The 18,705-nt window shown below is 42.6% G+C and overlaps 1 protein-coding gene across 12 annotated transcripts in view; it reads right to left on the bottom strand.

The window, feature by feature from the left end:
- Positions 1-1,903: 1,903 nt before the first annotated feature.
- Positions 1,904-18,705, bottom strand: part of FAT3 (FAT atypical cadherin 3) — a 673,325-nt gene continuing 656,523 nt past the window's right edge. For 9 of the 12 annotated variants that reach the window (XM_054524904.2, XM_054524910.1, XM_054524913.1 and 6 more), the window contains 6 exons: positions 17,467-17,620; positions 14,962-15,617; positions 11,241-11,354; positions 9,100-9,159; positions 8,473-8,508; positions 1,904-7,873 (listed from right to left, as the gene is read on the bottom strand). In XM_054524904.2, coding sequence (XP_054380879.1) covers positions 7,251-7,873; positions 8,473-8,508; positions 9,100-9,159; positions 11,241-11,354; positions 14,962-15,617; positions 17,467-17,620 — 1,643 coding nt within the window. In that variant the 3' untranslated portion in view covers positions 1,904-7,250. The remainder of the gene's footprint in view (positions 7,874-8,472; positions 8,509-9,099; positions 9,160-11,240; positions 11,355-14,961; positions 15,618-17,466; positions 17,621-18,705) is intronic. The other 3 variants (XM_054524905.2, XM_054524914.2, XM_054524903.2) reach the window with 2 other exon arrangements.

Here is an 18,705-nt window from a genome sequence, read left to right as displayed (position 1 = left end):
GATTTACGATAATTCTCTTTCTGCTAAGATGGCCACATGAAAGACATAGACATCAATATTTTCCTGATGCTTAATTTATGAACACATCACTGTGGTGTGAGGTTGAAAGGCAGGAGACTTCCAGCATTTTCAACACTTGCCCCTCTAAATCCTTCTCACTGAAGTTGCCAAATTTACTAAAATTAGGTAGGTTTTAAGAGGACAAGGAAATTTATCTGGAGACATCACTGATTAGTTTTTCAATTAAAAACAAAGACCACATAGGTACTGGAAATCTGGGATAAAAAGAAAAGACATGACTCCATCTCAAACGGCTACTAGAGTATGGGGGCGCCTGGGTGTGCTGGAGTTGGCTCACACAGGCTTGTGAGAGCTGACTGTTAGACTGTCAGGAATTTTGTGAACTAGTTCCTATTACTTTGGTAGCCTGAAATCAGCCATGATCGGAGTATTTATACAATGGAAATTGGCAGAGGCAACAAATTGGTGCTCTTCCTGTTTCAGATGTTTGTGAAACATTTATCTGGCGGAACAGACAAGCATCCAGAGAACTGCAGTGCGGTGAGTACTGCCAAAGATGAGCTCTGGAAATCAACATAGATTTCAAGCAAAGAGTAGGTAAATATGTAGCTAGGGGCCATTCCCCAGGGAGTGGCCACACAGTTCTAGGATCCTGGTTGGGTGGGGCAGGTGGAGCTCTGCTGCTGGCACAGGTAGGGACACACTGTGGCGGCCAGCGAGGTCCATGGAGGGGCCTCTCCTTGCTTGTGCGCAGACTGCAGAGGCAAGGCAGAGAGCATTCCTCCCTTTCTGGAGTTCTTCCTGGTCCCACGCTAACTCCTTGTGATGTCACTTCTGCAAATTACAATTAACTCTTGCACAGCATGCGTGTTAGGGGTGCCAACCCACTCACGGTAAAAACCCATGCATAACTTTTGACTCCAAAACTTAACTACTGATAGCCCACTGTTGATTAGAAGCCTGACCAGTACCATAAACAGTCGATTAACACATATTTTGTATGCTACATGTATTATTTTCCATATTCTTACAATGAAGTAAGCCAGAGAAAAGAAAATGTTATTAAGAAAATCATAAGGAAGAGAAAACATATTTACTATTCATTCAGTGGAAGTTGATCACTATAAAGTTCTTCATCATCGTCTTCACATTGAGTACACAGAAGAGGAGGAGGAAAAGGAGTGGATGGTCTTGCTGTCTCGGGGGGGGCAGAGGCAGAAGAAAATCTGCATTTAAGTGTCCACGTGCAGTTCAAATCTGCCTTGTTCAAGGTCAGCTGTATCAATTTGAGCCCTACTCCCTGTCTCTAACCTCTTCTGTGTATATTTTAACAGACCTTCACTCCATATGGAACATTTTCTGGAGCTTTTTGGAGGAAAGCTCAATTGTGCCCCAAACTTTTGGAAAACTTTTGGAAAAAACCTTTTTTTTTTTTTTTTTTTTGAGGGAGAGGAGTGCTGGAGCTGCTGTCTGGAAGAGGTGGGGATGTGCTTAGATTTCCACAGATGTACGACTCGATGATCTTTACTTCTTCAAGCCTCCAGCACTCTTTTCAATTTTCCCACTAGGGAAAAATCTCACAAGGCGTGTGCTCAGTAAGAAGTTATATAAGATTTCAACATGTGTATCAGGACAGATAGAAGTTTTTCTGGAGGTAAAAAGTCTTGGGGGATTGGGGAAGCCACACTAACACAACAAAACTAAAACATCCCTTTCAGACCAGAGACCCTTCTCTTTGAGGGGTAGACTAGGGCTAAAGAGCTTTGCTCTGTACCATGTCTTTCTACCATGCCCTGTGGAATATGCCCTCCTAAATACCATGCGAGCAATGAACTAAAGACAAAGAAAAGGAAACACTTAAAAAGAGTCAACACAATTGCTAGTTTCATTTTTTTCTTTTTACTTGAAAACTTGTTTTAACCATCAAATTTTGGCAGTTACAAACCTGTACACTGTTGTGTTTTTCTTTGTTGTTGTTTCTTTTTTTTGGCTGTCTTTTTTTTGTTTGCTTTTGTTTTTTTTCTTTTCTTTTCTTTTTGTTTAGAAAAAGAACACAAGACTGAATACTGCCACCAGCAATATATGCAGGAACAATCCATTTCCTTAAGGGACAAAATCCACTCTAAGTGTTAGCTTTCCCCTTTGCATAAGGTTTGGTGTGTGATGTGTGTGCAAGTTGAGGTGAGTGTGTATGTATATGAAGAAATGACATACCTCATTGTGACTCTGAAATTGCATAAAAATAAAATACTTAATAACTGGGCAAAACACATTCTTTTTTACAAATGTCAATAAAAACATTTTTCTTGAAAACAGAGAAAGTTAAATGAAAACAGTAAGAACCAAAGAAAGGTTACAGTACATTTTGAAATGAGTAAAATACATCATTTTCAAATCTAAAATCCTTGTGTGTGTGTGTGTGTGTGTGTGGAGTTACCTCAAAAGTTTGCAGACCAACAGCATGGATGACTTACAATTATATTCGACCCCCCAAATTAAAGCATCCTGATAGGCATCAAATATAGTATCTACAAAAGCCTGGAAAATTGAAACCATTTATATACAATTTTATAAACATTTCAAACACCAAAACATACATCTTTTACAAACCAGCCTGTTTGCAACAGGCAAATGTACAAGACAATCTCTCTGATACAGTGCTTAAAAAGAACTGCTTCCATTTCCAAACACATTTGCCACTCCCAAAATGCAGTAGTGTGGGCTCATAAGATTGTTAAATAGTAGCAATTCGGGTATTTGTTTGCCAGAAGGGTGCTACAGTACATACTAATCGGTCCAAACACGCTCCAAATGACTACGATTCTCAAGTGCATTCTAAACACTAGAAGAGACTAATTATGGCCTTTGTGTATTATTACCTACTTGTAATTATTGCTTTTCATTATTACATAAGGAAAGAAATATCATATTCTTTTCCTATCTTTTAGCCAGCTGGCTAAATATTAACTGATGCCAAACCCACAAATGGTGACTTTAAACCCCAGCATTACACAACCAGAAGCTCAAAGACATTGTGGATTTTCATCAGAATAATGTGCAGTTGAACACTGTGGGACACAAACCAGCAAAAACATATAACCACCTTCTCACAGAGCACACAAAATGATGACATGGAATAAATGCCTCTTCAAATCTCCATTTCCCATGGTTTGAAACTCAAAACATAAAACATTAAAGCCTAACTACTTTAGCAATACCTGTGCACTGGGAAGGCAGCGGAGTGAAGAGCCAATTATGTGGACAATCCATGCAAAATGAACACTAGATCTTCCTGAATTACTTCACATAAAACTGTTTTCTGGATCTTTAATAATTAATTTTGATAATCTCTTTTCTCAATTCCCCTGACTTTGATAATGCAAACATAGCATCAGTGGGGGTAGTGGGTAGGGTGGGGTGGGAAGTAAGTAGGAGAGGACTGATGGTAGATATGTTCAACTTGCTTTTTTCCAGAATGTGCTAGTAATTTCCAAGGGAAGTTCCAGGCAAATCCCAGAAACTAGTTCCCTTTCCAGGCTTTCACATTGATTCCCTAATTGGATGAACCTCAAAGCATGGACCACCTACTCATGTTCCTAAGTCTTTTACATGGCATTTCATGAATAGGCAGGCCAAGGGTACATGGAAAGCTAGCATAGACTAGAACGCAGCAGCAAAATATTCATAGAGGAAAGGGAATAAATGAAGCATGCACTTTATTCACCTTTTATTACTCCCAAGTTCTTGCTTACTATATGAGGAGCACCAAGAGTCTAGCTATTCTCAACCTAACCAGAATGTATGCAATACTAGTAAAGTGCCTACAACAGATTATGGGAAATGGCTTCCAGGAGGTGGCACATACATGTTCAAAAAATGAGAAAGACATTAATTGATTTAAATAGTTTCCACATGGTTCATCATGGTGGAGGGGGTAGGACAAAGAGTAGCCAGTGTTTGTGGGAAGAAAAAAATGCAAAACCAAAACCAAAAATGCAACCAGTAGGTAACAGTATAATCAAAGTTTCACTACAACTGATGACTGGTCTGAGCTGAACTCTGTAATTATCATTTCATCCCTATTATACAAACATTCATTTGGCAAAAGCAGCATTTCGATGAGGGTCTACAGAAATGTATGAATTCTATAACCCCTCTCCCTAGGGGGACTGCAAAGAAATATAAGATCATGAGGCTTCCGGAAAAATATTCTCCATGAATTTTCTTTTATAGCATATTCCAAAGAAGGAATGGTGGAAGTCAGAGGGTCCATCAGAACCAGGTGACTCCCATGCTCAAGGCAGTGTAGGGGTGAACAATATGATGTAAAAACAATATTGGCCAGATGGATGGGTTCTACTCCTTGTTAAGCGAATTAACTTCCTCTGTGGGCTTGGGCAAGTCTCTTTCCCTCTCTGGGTATGTTTCCTCTTTGATAAAATAAGGAGTTTGGACTAGCAAATAGGATTCTTCCAGCTTTTTTGAATCAGTGATCATCCCCACCTAGTAGCATCTTGGCCTGACTGCAAAGCATTTCATAATCTACAGGGAAATCTAACTTTCCAAAAAGTGAAGAGATATCATGTGTTTAAAGATAATGAATCAAAACACAATACGTGCTTGCCTGATATATATTTAGCTGCAGAGCTATTCTGCAGAAAATCAGGGGAAGATATCCCAAAGAAAGAGATATTTTATATAGGTCACAGCAAAGGGTGGGCACAATTTTCTTCAGTGGCTTCATGACTGCATTAGGATCTATTTATTCTTTCATTACTGTGTCAGTCAGGCATTCTCCCTCGAAGAGATGCTGTGTAAGCAGTAGTGACTCATCGGCATTAATCTCATTCTAATATTTCCTGGGGGTAAGAAATGAAATGTTGGTTTTACTTTGATGGTTTTTATGTCATTGCATTACTTAAAGTGTAGCAGTGACTCTATTCTAGGCCATTAGTTTGTCATTTTTTTCATGATTCTTGCAAATGTGCTTCTTACATAAGAAAAATACCAAAGACTTTATTCTTGAAAGCAGCCTTAGTGAAATTCATTTATTTCAAGACCACAGTGTGGATAATACCTCCATGAGTAGGTCTGACCAAGAGACAGGAAGAGAAAGGCTGAAAAACTTGTGAAGTGTATCCACTTACTTAGAAAGTTTGGGAATGAAAAGGGATTTTTTTTTTTTGCATAAACATTCAGAAACACTGACTCATAAAAAAGAAGTAAGTGGATTAAACACAATTGAAATAACTAAAAATATGTCTGAGTGAATAATGCACAGACTAGGGACAGTACAATTTACACACCAATGCCATATGTCATCAGAAACTGTGGACACAGATTTGCTCATTAAGCAGATAGTGCAAATATGCATATATTTACCATGGCCACTGCACAGGCGGCCGTAATCTGATTGAAGCAAAAAAGGAAAGTCACTCAACTTGTCAACTTTAAGTTTTGAGGACTGGATTGTTATATTTCCAGTGGAATGATTCTCCTGTTAATTTTGGAAATCATGGCCAAAGCCCACAGATGAGAAGGGAATCCCAGGGTGTAATCAAACATTACACATTTTTAAAACAGAGGTAAGTTCTGGAAAATTATAACAAAATACTGTTTTTAAAAAGCACAGTTTTGGGCTGGGTGTGGTGGCTCATGCCTGTAATCCCAGCACTTTGGGAGGCCACGGCAGGTGGATTACGAGGTCAGGAGTTTGAGACCAGCCTGGCCAACACGGTGAAACCCCATCTCCACTAAAAATACAAAAAATTAGCCAGGCGTGGTGGCACACACCTGTAACCCCAGCAACTTGGGAGGCTGAGGCAGGAGAATCGCTTGAACTGAGGAGGTGGAGATTGCAGTGAGCCGAGATCACGCCATTGCACTCTAGCCTGGGTGACAGAGCAAGACTCTGTCTTGAGAAAAAAAAAAGCACAATTTTGCTTTATTGGCAGTACCAAAATAAAGTTAACTGAACCAGAGTAAAATATGGCATTTGATGTTTCTCTAACACCATAAAGATCAGAGAAATTGAAAGGTATGCCATGCTTGCCAGCAGAATTTTCAACATGGTCCATTTCCCAAAACCTTCACATTAGCTTTCCTCAAGAGCAGCCTTACTGAGTGCAAGCACATATTTGTACATAGGCCCAGACACACACACACTATTATAATTTATACACAATAACTAGTCTACTTTCCTCTTTTCTTAACATAATTGTATTTATAATGGTGACACTACCGATTTAGAATAACAGACACCTTTCCTCTGCATTATCAAGAATTGTGATTATCTAGGCTGCAAACTTTGAAGGTATCGTTTTTTCTTTTTTTCACCCTGAATTTGTGAGTTTTGCTTAAACTTCTAAAAATATCTAATTGTAGAGAAGCTATATGAACAAAGCCAACTTCTGTAGCAATGTTAGATTTACCGACTGGAATATTTACCAGAAAACACAAAACCAACCAGATAATCACATTCTTTCTAATGTTCAAACAACTTTAACTTCCTCCCCCACCCACCAAATGGAACCCAAAAAGCCTCATGTTGCTCTTCATTGATATCTTTCTCGAAGATCATAAAACCCAACTATATTAGATTGGATGCTTAACACAAACAAACAGAAATAACTGAGCATACTAAACATGTTATTCAAACCTAATTTTATAGCTGAAAATTTGGCAGCTTATCAGAAAAATAGAGTTGATTTAAAAGGCTTCAGCCCATTTTCTGGTTTGTTTAATAATATTTGTTTCTCTTTTCTTTCGCCTAAGAGACTACCTTTTCCAACAATCATTACTACTATTTTCATTTCATTGGCTCAAAATTACATGCAACAATGCCTCTTTGATTGTTGCCAGTTTTTAATACTGCAGGACTGATGCTGTAACACTTTCCAGGGCACAATACTGCACAAAGTCATACAAGACTGACTGTATAACTTAGTGGGTGAAATAATTTTTCCCTCTTTGCATTTTTAGCTGTGAACATAGGTACCTACATCAAGGATTACCAGTCACCTCTCAGAAACAATTTCTGAGCCTTTCATTTTCACCCGACTGGAATCAAGCTTGCTTGTTGGGACAGTATGACTTGTGAAGAAGTTTCTAGTGGAAAAATACCGTATTCCCTTCTCATTCCACAGACAACGCTCCACTGGGACAGAAGCCCAGCCAATCTGCTTCCACTTTTCTGTAACAAACAGGGTGAAATACTGAAGATGTGACGTCTACACTTGAGTCTGGTGTTGAGTCTCCACAAAGGGAATGTGAAGGCTGGCGAGGCTGAGCTCTCCCACACTCTCGTAGTCACTCATGGCTACTTCGGAATCGTCAAAGCCGCAGTTGGCTGACACATCCGAGGATGAGGTGCCTCTGGAATTGTGCAAGGACAGAGACACGCTGTCTGCTGGGCCTGTGGGCTCTGTGCCCTGGTTCATGCTCACAGCAAAAGTACTAAATTCACAGCTGGCAGGCGGGCCCACCAAATCCGTTTCGTTGGGAAATGGGTGAGGAGGGAGATACTGGCTAGGATGAAACTGGGGCCTTCTCCTGCAGTCTGGGCTCAGTGTGCTGGCCAGGGAGACAGGCTGGGAGGGTGGCAGGGCCTCATATTGGTCTGGGAAGTCCTCCGGGAGAGGGGGAGGCAGCTGGTCCTGACTCAAGAACTCCTCATCATGAGGGGGTGGGTATTCACTGTCAATGTCATAACCACCCAGGTAGTAATCGCTCTCCAGCTCCCGTGTGCTCCCCTGGTGTGCAGACCCTCCATCCTGGTTCTCATAGTTGGGCACTTCCTCTATGTCTGACAGGCGGGCCCCTGGCATCCAATCAGAGGTGTCCCAGTGATAGGCTGCAAGAGAAAAACCACGACAGTTAATTTCCTCTAGATTGGAGTTGGCGCTTGGCTGGGAAAGGAGCAGGAAAGGGACCTGACATGCAATTTTTAGCATCCAAGAAACCCTAAGAAGCTTCTTACAAGGGTCTATGGGGCCAGCCATGCTTTGGCCTGTGGAGAACAAGGCGATGGCAACTCTGACAGGTTGACGCCTGGTTGCTGCAGAGCTTCACACTCAGCCATGCCATGAGACGAAGAGCAAGGGCACGCCGAGGAGACAGTTCCAGGACCCCTGAGTACTGTCCCCACTCCCTCTTCCTAGCCACATGCTATTGCAGAGCCAGACTGGCAACATGCTTGCAGAGAGGTCCATCAGCTGTGCTGTGGACCACAGGAGGCAGGAAGGCACGCAGGCAAATGGGTGAAACACACGCACAGAGGATGAGGCTAGGAGGGGAATGCTGATGGAGCTTTCACCTCCAATACTGAGTGCACGAGACACCTGAGACATGCAAAATTCAGATCAGGGCAGAGGCACAGGAACAGGGTAAGAATGAACTCAGCAATTCAAAACACACACACAAAAAGTGATGCTAGGGTTGTGGCACAGTCACCTCGGTTGTAGTTCTGTCCTTGGTCCATGACAGACACTGTTTAAATACAAAGCGAAAAGTAAAACTGACAGTCCAAACCATGTGAAGAGGGATAAAACAGAACATTTGAGATGACTTTTAAAAACATGCTCCTAAAGGCCTATGGGCTATGACTAAGTTTAGCCTTTTTAATTTCTTCCCATTGTTATTTAGGAAAAAAGCAAAGCAAAACAAAACAGATAAATCATGTTTATGCCGGGCCCTGCTAATAAAATTTACCTGGTTGAAATAAGTATCCATAATATTGCAGCTGTGAATGATTCCTTAAGGATTCCCAGCTCATAATAGGTGCTCAATGAACACATGTTGAATATAAAGATAAATTTAGTATTAATCTGGATTGCAACTAATGGGTGCTCTTCTCTTGAAAGGGATTTTATAAAGAGCGTACCTCACATATTTTGTACAAATTATGAACTAGGTTTTTTTTTTTCAAAATTTTAAAACAGATCCATAAATATCCCACATCTCATCAGAAACCAGCTGTTTATTGCCCCCTCTGTGGCCAATCCATTAAAACCACTCCTAGTCCAAAGTAACAAGGAAGCAAAATTTCAAGAAATGCTATGGAAGAAAAAAAGTAAATACCTTCATTCTCTATAGTGTCAACTACATTGTTGACAAGCTGAATGACAGTCACTATGGAGGCTTGTGGTCAGGAAAAGAAGATCGGAGGGAGGGGAAGGACAGCTTCAGGTTAGTTGTGTATTTTAAACACACCTTATTTTAACAACAACAACAACAACAGCAACAATGAAGGTATGGCATGCAAACACCCAAAGCCTCCCCACAATCTGTTAGGGAGTGTATCAGTGGACAGCTTTATCTAGAGGGTCCTGGGATTTGTGGAATGCAGGATAAATGGCAGCAAATCCAAGGCTAGTCCTCCTGAAAGGCAGGATAGGTCCTGATTGCTGAGTCATAAATTCACCCCTCATGACTCAGCAAAATCAATTTAGGAAGGCAGTGGCTCATCAAGCTCATGCTAATTTCTCATTAACAACTCCCAAAGGCTCTCAGAGGAAGACCTCACTATCTCTGGGCATAATTATTTGTTGGTCAGTCATGCTGCTCTGAACCAAATGCCAGTGATAGAGGATAACCTTTGCAGGGTTGATGGCTTCATGGTCATATAATGCCACTGACAGCCCAGAACGACCCAAGGCCTAGCTCCTACCAGTAAGGTGTGGACAGAAGTCAGCATTTGGCCTCTCGAATAATTAGAATAGAGAAGGAGATATCTGTGGTCTATATGGGTTGCCTTAATGCTCAGTACAACGGCTTGTGGAGAGGTGATCAGGCTTAAAATCAATTTGATGAAAGTTCCTAACACCACCTGCCTCATTTGGGACCAACTTGGAATGTTAACCCTAAAAGGGCAAGAGTGTGATCCTCAGGGTGCACACAGCAGAGCCCATGAGAACAGTTAACCAGGCATCATTGTTGGAGCTGCTGCCTGGAGTCTGGGCTCTCTATATTCTTAGGTGCTTCTATATAAAGTGTAAACTAGCCACAGCTTTTCTTCTGGCTAGGGAGGAGGAAAAGAGGATACATCAAGGCACACAGATCTGGGAGTGTGTCTTTGACCTTCTGATAATTGTCAGAAAAAATCCACTGTTACGTGATTTGTTGTCCCAGCAGATAGATACACTGAAGGCATCTGCACTTCTCAGAAGTGCCAGCATTTGAAAGTGGTGATGAAAATAGGCTCTTTTACTTCCATGATTGCTTCTCTGGTCTTGGAGCTCACCTGTTTCTGTATTTGCCTTGAAGGCAAAGGCTATGCCTTTTTCATTTTGTACTCTGGGAAAAGGACTCAGCACATGGAAAAAATTCAGCAAGCATTTATAGATTGAATGATTACATAAATTAATAAGTATCCATTTGTTGCTAGTTGCTGACAAATGGGAAAATGACCTAAGGTAAGGCTGCTTGTCTCTGTGGATGACTGTTTGAAATTATTCTTAGTTTACCCAGCACGTTGAAAACACTCACTGTTTTATGACTGTTCCTGCTTCCCTCCCCTGCCCTGGGGAGAACAACCCATCCTCCGAAGCTGGTTCCTCAGCTCAGAAAACCCAGTCCAGCATTAGCACCCTCTCCATAAGCATAAGTTCACAAGAGGTAGAGGTAGCAGCTTTGGAGTGTCAACAAAGTCTGTGAACCATGAGAAATTGCATGCAACATTTTGGGTGTATGTGCATTTTTCTAAGGAGCTGCTTCACAGTTTTTAATAAATTCTCCAACAGCCCATAACCCAAATGATTATAAGGGGGATTCAATTGAATGAAGATTCCACTGGTTCTATAAGAAGGTTTTTGTCTCTGAACTAATTTCTAATGATGGGGATGTTGGATGTACAGTGAAGAGGGAAGAGATCATTGGTAAAATAAAAAAAGAAATAAATTACTCTGTCTGCTAGAGAATATCATTTGGGATGAAGCAGTTCCACCACAAACCAAATCAAAGAGGACTCATTACTGGAGGCCCAGGGTAACTTTATCAACCCCTAATACAGATCTCTGGGTCTGCTCACAGCTACAGCTCAATGGGGGCTCCTTTGGCAATGACACCCAACAATGGAGTAAACCAGGCACCTGGAGAACACGCTCAAAAGCCCACGAACAGGTTGAGAAACAAAGCCAGTTGCACCACCCTCCTCCCAACCATGGTCTTCCAGAACAGGAAGCAGAACCCACCCGCTCTGAACAAATCTGATGACTTCTTACCGTTGTCGTCACCAGAATCTGACTGGAAGGAGCTGAGGGACTGAACTTCAGAGTTGCTGCCTTTATTACTACCTGCAAAGCAGGTCACTTCTCCCGGGTCATCAACCCCTTTGTCTTCATGGACAGTGAAAGACAAAGCAGAAATTACACTGGTTACCTTGTGTCTATTTCCAGTCCCGCCCATCCCCCTCCCAGCTAGTTCACTTCTCGAGGCTCTTTCATTTGCTTAGAGAAAATAATTTAGCTCCACAATAGAAAATTGACTGTGCCATTGGGGGCAAAGGTCTGTCAATCAAGTGATTTACATTATGGATTTGAAACCCTTAGCCCATAGTAAACGAGCTTCCAAACAGCTGACAGCCAAAAGTAGCTGTTCCTTCCTCAAAGTGAAGCAACTGAGTGAAGAGTGAAATGAGGATGAAGTGGCTGCATTGCTCTTTGCCATTCAGAGTTAATTTACATCATTTACATGAACTGATGAGGTGTCAACACCAGGTTAAATGAGATTACTTTTAAAATAGGGGTATAAATATTTTATAGGCAAGAATGCCTTTACATTTATCCTGACTTCCATCTCTGGACAGTAAGTGGAGTTTTCAGCTTTGCCTTCTAGAGGGCAGCGTTGTATCATTTTTGGGAGTGACCATGTTCTGCACCCTGTGTCAGGTAGGAGGGCTGGCAGTGGTGTGGATATGCCCTTATCCATATATGTCCTCCTTCTTTACTGTAGAAAGACAGTCAGAAACACACAGATGTACATGCGTGCACACACACACACACACACACACCAGGGCTACTTTCTTATTTGATGGACTAAAGGAAGCAATAAAAACAGCCTATATCTTGAGGTTGTCAAGTGCAAAATGAATCAGTAGCCTAGAAATTGTCTCACCAGCTAACTCTGCCTTGCTTAACAAAGAAGGAAATGTATTCGATACAACCCAACAATACTTTGGGGGGAAATGTGAGTTTTGGCCTGAGGTGAATTCTGGAAATAAAGCTGTCACATCAGCAAGGAGTGAGTGCAGTGATCACCAGGAAGAGCTGCAAATCATCATGTAACGCAATGATTCAAAGAGATACAGACTTGTGATTAAGGGAAAATTTGTTCCTCTCTGTGGCCGCAGAAATCATGTTTCTTCCAAAAAGGGTGATGTCAGGAACAGGCATGATGGCTCTGCATCTGCTGTCAGAGGCTGAGGCCACAGGAGTTGGCTAAACAAGCGATGTAAGTGGAGAGATATGCCAGGGAGACATTCACCTCCTAACAGCCACATTGCAGAAAATATGATGATGAGCTTCAGAAAACCACAAGGTGTGCACAAGCTTAGCCCTGAAGACAAGGAAGGAAATGACAAATAATCCACTCTGGTGAATGAAGTGCTGAGTATAAAACTCCTTTCTCCACTCCTTCATTTATTAACTCCTCCTTTTTTTATTGCTAAATAAAAAAGAGCCTATTAGCTAGTGGACTGGCAAGATTATAGTGAAGTCTAACTCAACAGATAATTTGAGAGGGAATATATTTATGGCTGAAATTCAAGGGCAACTGCTTAAAATACATGTGTCTACAGAAAGACAATCAGCAGATAGCATGTTGGGGCAGCACTAGAATAGAAAGAATTCATCCTTGGCCCTCTGCTATCACCAATAAATCCTCTTCCTCTAATACCGCTCACCCTCCTTCCTGCCAAAGCTCCCAAGAACAGTGCTGGTAAGAGCACAGGTTTTAATCCTGACTCCTTCTTTTGCTAGTTAGGTGCCCTCAGGTGAGTATTTCACCCATTGAAGGGAGTTTTTCCCTCCATGGAATGATGGCCTGGTAATGGTACCAACATGGGGGCACTATGATGGTTTAAGGAGATGATGCAACACACAGCAGTGTGCTTCACATTCACCTGCTGCCCTGACTTTCTCATCAAACCTCTTGGTTCTCAACCCTTGCATTCTGGCTTCTGCTTTGATGGCTCTACTGAGAACCTCTTGAGATGCTGACTCCTCTCGTCATCAAGCTCACTATATATCTATTTTAGCCTGTGTCCTCCTTGGTGGTTTCACAGCAGTCAACACTGATGACCTTACTGACATTCTCCTGGCTTCTGCACAGGGGCCCTCTCCTTTTCCCTCCTCTTTCTTTGTTGGCAAGTGTTTGTCTCCTTGCCTGGCTCCTCCCCTTCTGCCATAAGCCCACATGTAGTCATCTCCAGGGTTCTTTTGGAGGCCTGGTTTGACCATCATCTCTGTTCTTGTTCCCTTGGTGAGTTCATCCTCCTATAGAGTCCACCATCCTACATGCAGATGTTGTTCAAACTTTCACTTCTAACCTTGACCTCTCACCTGAACAACAGAGCCAGACATCTCTCGGGTAACCCTTTACTTGTCCTCTACACTGAGCTGCTTCCTGTTCCTGGGAGGGCATCTCCAAAGTGTCCTACTGAAATATTACTCATGCTTAAAGATATCAGTAGGAATACCCCCTCCTCCATGAAGAAAACCTTTATCTCCCTGGCTGCCCATGGTCTCTAGCTCCATCTGAAACCTTCCTGTTTCCTCCTCCCTCAGCATATGCCACAGTACTATAACCATAGCCTTCTAGGCTACCTAGGACACAGCTGCTACTGCGATACAAAGCCATTTGTCCTGATGAAGTTATAGGTTACAGCAAAGCTTCCTTTAGTCTCCTTTTGATGGACACTACAGCAGGGAAAACAATCTATCACATAGATGTTCACAGAGACTACCTAACTGGCTCTCTGCTTTCTTCCCTTTTTGGGAAGAAAGCCTGTTCAATTTCTTCTCCTAGGATCAGCCAGAGCCAGCTTTAAAAAATGTAAATTAGATCATGCCAGTCACTTACTTAAAAACCTGCAATAGTGTTGCTGTTAAAATGTATCCGTCCTCTGGTGCTCAGCAAGCTCCAACTGCAACGACTTCCTCTGTGTTCTTCTACACACCAAGCTCCTTCCCACCCCAGGACTTTTGCACCTGTGGCTCTTCCCTGTGCCTAGAATGTTGCTGTGTGAGGCCAAGTGAAGGGGCAAACACCTCCATCTGGCCCAGACCACCTTTCTGCCTTGTGGATCCCCCTCTTATTTCCTGGTCTCTACATTCCAGCCAAGAAGAAATGACTTGCTTTTCTTCTGATCACATGGGTCCCCCTACGGTGGAATATCCTCCTTTCCCCAGACTCTTTAACTCATCGTGGTCCAATTGAAGTGCCCCTCTGCTTCTCTCAAGTCTTCATTCTAAGACTGGAAATACTCTCTTCTTCCAGCCTTCCAGAGCGCACTTCTGGACATCATTCAAGTGGCTTTTTGCACTTTGTACATAGGCCCAGACACACACACACTATTATAATTTATACACAATAACTAGTATACTTTCTTCTTTTCTTTTGCACTTTGACCAGTGGCCCACTATTGTGAAAAGAGCATGGGTTTTGGAGCCTGGAAGACTTGAGTTGGGGTACTGACTGCCTCTCACTAGCTGCCTGACCTTGGGCTCATGATGTTACCCTCTCTGAGCTTCATTTCTCCCATCTGTAAATGGGAACCAGAACCAGGACAATTTTCCAGAGCTGGTGTGAACATTCGACATCAGCACATGTCATAGCGAATGCTCTGCACGCGGGGTCTCTCTCCCTTCCCTTAGCGTCCTTGCACAGCGCCCCTGCAGGTTCCCTGTAAGCACAGAGGGGTGAGCATTACCACTTCTTACTCACTCTCAGTTCCCGCGTCCCAGCCATTCTTCCGGATGGAGTCGCAGTCGGAGCGGCAGGGTGACACGGCAGGGAGGTTGGGGGCCACACTGCACACGACCACGCCCCGCCGGGCTGTCAGGATGCGGGGCGACTCAGGGTGAAACGTGGTCATTTCCTGGTGCTCGCCTCCCAGCCCGTCCACGATCTTATCCAGGTTGCTCCTGGAGTCGCTCTGGAAGCAGGGTGTGTAGGCCATGGGGCGCACGGGGACCTGCGGGGGCCCCACCTCCTGGTAGACGTTGCGGCCGTCCCCACTGCTGCGCAGGTTCCGGAACGGGATGCCGTTGCTCTTGTTGAGCAGGGCGGCGGTGGCCGGGTCCTGCACTAGCGTGATGTTGTTGCGGGAGTAGTTCTTGCGGAAGACCTTCTTGCGGAAGACGATGAAGAGGACCACCAGGATGAAGATGACGAAGAGGACCACGGCGATGCCGATGAGCTCCTCCTTCCCCACGTAGGAGTGGCCAGCCTGGATATTGGGCACCACCACGGGGCGCAGCCCGCAGTACTGGCCCACGTAGCCTGGCGTGCAGTTGCAGAGGAAGGAGCCGAACACGTTCACGCAGGAGCCTCCGTTCTCACACTCCTCTCGTTCGCACTCATTGATGTCCTCCTCACACCTGCGGCGACACAGAAGCCCCTCCCTACCGTCAGGACCAGTGCATACACGTTGGTATACGGGAGCTCGAGAAAACACAGACATCTTTAAAAGAAAATGATGCACCTAAAGGGTACAGATGAAGCAGGACAAAGATGGTTGGTGGGGGGGAGGGGGAGCTAATTTAGGCATTTCTGTGGCCACTGTGGTCCCCAAGTCATCACCTTGCCTTAAGGTGTTCCTCCCAACCCAATCTCTTCCAGGTCTTCCTTTCCTACCTGGGTTGGGGGGAGAGGAAGAGACTGAGGTGGGAGAGGAGAGGAGGAGAAAGAGAAAGAATAACAGATGCTATTGAAAAGGTACTGGACTCCAAATCCGCGGGAGCAGATGCATCTCAGAATTTAAAATTGTGCAATTTTAGCAAGGACATGCAGCACATATCTTTCACATTATGTAAAATACTCCTCCCCCTCACAGAAATTGGTGCTGGCCATAGTATCCCATAATCAAAAATACCAGTGTTTCTGCAGTGAAACATACGGATATTCACACTAAATGAGAGAAATAAAGAGTAGAAAGATCCTCAAAACAGTTTGGAACAGGTTTTGCCACCAAATTAGTTTGCCACTAACATACTCCAATCCCTTTAAGTTCTCAGAGCTTTTGGGATTGTAGAATTGCAGACAAAGAGCTGTGAATCTATATATCGGTTATAGGTTTTCCCCAGAGGGAAGTCTTTCGTTCTGACATTTTCCCCTAATGGCTACAGTAATTTTTGGTCCCTGTGAGAAGCTGGGGGCTGCAGGTGGGTGGGTGAAGGGCTACATGTCTTCAACATTCTGTGCTTATGTTAAAGACTAATACTCATGTAGATTTTCAGGAAGAATGACTAAAGCATTCTAATGAAAAATAATTAAATCAATTTTATTCTCTTTAAAGCAATCCATGGCTCACTTTGAGTATAATTATAAGGCAAGTGTTTCAGTCTTATTCTTTCTTAGCATAGTATTATTTGAGAACATAGACCTTTTTCACTTTTCTCTATTTCAGTAATTGTTCTGATATTTAAAAGGTCCGATCACCTATATTTTTGGTAATCTACCTTTTAAAATGTAGCCAAACGAAACCTAATTTGAACAGATAGAGGTGAGGTCAGCCGGAAATTAGTCAGAATCACAGAGTATTTAAAAATAAATGCTGCTTTATTACTTTAAATTACATCCAACGATTCAAAGTCAGCTAAGTATTTCCTGGTAAAGTCCTCGGGAGATTTGCTCTAATGAATACGTAAGACTGATCTGTAATTAGAATATCACTTGCCTGAGATTACATACATATACTTCTAAAACGATCAAGGATGGCTGAAAGTGGCATTTTACTAGGAATTTAAAACGGTCTCTTTCCTTTTGGCAAATATTTAATTTTGTTTATTTCTTAGGGAAAGAAAGGTTTGCAAAGGGAAGGTAAGTTTCAGTATCTCAGAATGATCAAAAAACAATAGGCCGTAGAGTCCAGTTAATGGATTCTGCGGAAATGGGTAGTATGTCTGCCTCCGAATTATAATAGAAATATTAGGTGGCCTAGATGACTTTCTTTTCTCCCTAGTTACAGACTACATAGTAATCATACACAATTTTGAAGATATAGGGAAACAAAAAGTAGAAAATATGAATTACTCATGACCCTACTACCCAGAGATAATTCCTAGTAACATTTTAGTCACCTGTAAGCACTCCTTATATGTATCGTGCAGATGTTAACCCTTTGCCTGTACTATTAGTGGTAAATATTTTATCCTCATTAGTTGTTTACTGGTTTGTTGTAGCAATAAAGAACAATGCAGAGAAAGACACTTATGTAATCTCACTTACGTGACTCCAGTGAGCCCAGCTTTACAATTGCAGATGAAAGTGTTTCCTATTGGATCGCAGGATCCTCCATTCCGGCAGGGGTTTGGGAAGCAGGCTGTAATCTCAGATTCACAGTTTCTCCCCGTAAACTGTGACAGACAGGTACACTGATAGCCTGGGGAAACAGAGGACCTCATGAGCCATGGATGCCACTGCTAGGGCTGAGTGCTTGGACTCAGCTATAACATGTCCTCCTAATTCTTTGTTGAACCGTATCATAGGAAGGGCCCAAATTCCAAAGGTGGTTAGCAAATTGATTGCTTGAAACATCTTGCCACAAAAATGCCAAGTTACAGTTGGGATTTCCTGCTAGCCCACAAAAATTCACCTAATTAACCACATACATGAATGCTAGTGAGAATTGTAAGACCCACCCAAGGGACAGATTTCAAGAGCAGGACCCAAGATGGGGAGGAAGATGTTTTCTCCCCGACACTACTACTGCACAAGGCAGATGCTTCCAGACAGCAGTGGTTTACTATTGATACGATGCTACCTCTTTTCCTGAGTCACTGTCCTATCTCCTGTGCCCCTTCTCCTTAGCCAAGTACTGAAATCCCACCCGGAGAGGGAATGAGGGGAGAGCAGGTAAAAGGATATTTGTCAACTCAAATGAACCCCAGATTGGCAAAGGTACAGAGAAATGGAAGGAATTCCAGCCTTTGCCCAGCTCCCCTGGTCTGATCCTGATTTTTGCATTTTTTTCACTTTCTCCCCTCATAAGCCTATCATGCAGAAATTGGTAGTAATATAATATCCTCACTACAGAGAATATGAAATATCAGATGTGGAAAGAGGCATTATTGACCTCTCAAGATGCATTATCTCTTGAGATGGAAGGGATGAATAACTAGTCAGGGTGTTCTTTCTTCTCTCCTTTAAAAAAAACCGTAAGATTTGTTTTTTTAAATTACAGATATACATGAACATAGTAAAGAGGAAGGCAGTTCTACAATTTTTATTTTGTCCACTAGCAGTCTTCCCTCCCATTTATACTTCCTCTGAAGTAACCTGGGTATCCCTTTTGGTATTTCAATATTTCCTTCCATAGTATTTGACTATTTTTGTGATTATTTTAGAGTTAGGCATTTTCTATTAGCTTTCCACTATGCTTTTTTTATTTCAAACCTTCAGCCTCACCACATAGGAATACCTCTTGTGATGCCCCTATCTCACAATCTATTGTAGTATTGTAATTTT

Source organism: Pongo abelii, chromosome 9, assembly GCF_028885655.2.
Source record: "Pongo abelii isolate AG06213 chromosome 9, NHGRI_mPonAbe1-v2.0_pri, whole genome shotgun sequence".
NCBI lineage: Eukaryota > Metazoa > Chordata > Mammalia > Primates > Hominidae > Pongo > Pongo abelii.
This window is presented reverse-complemented; position numbering and strand designations above follow the sequence as displayed.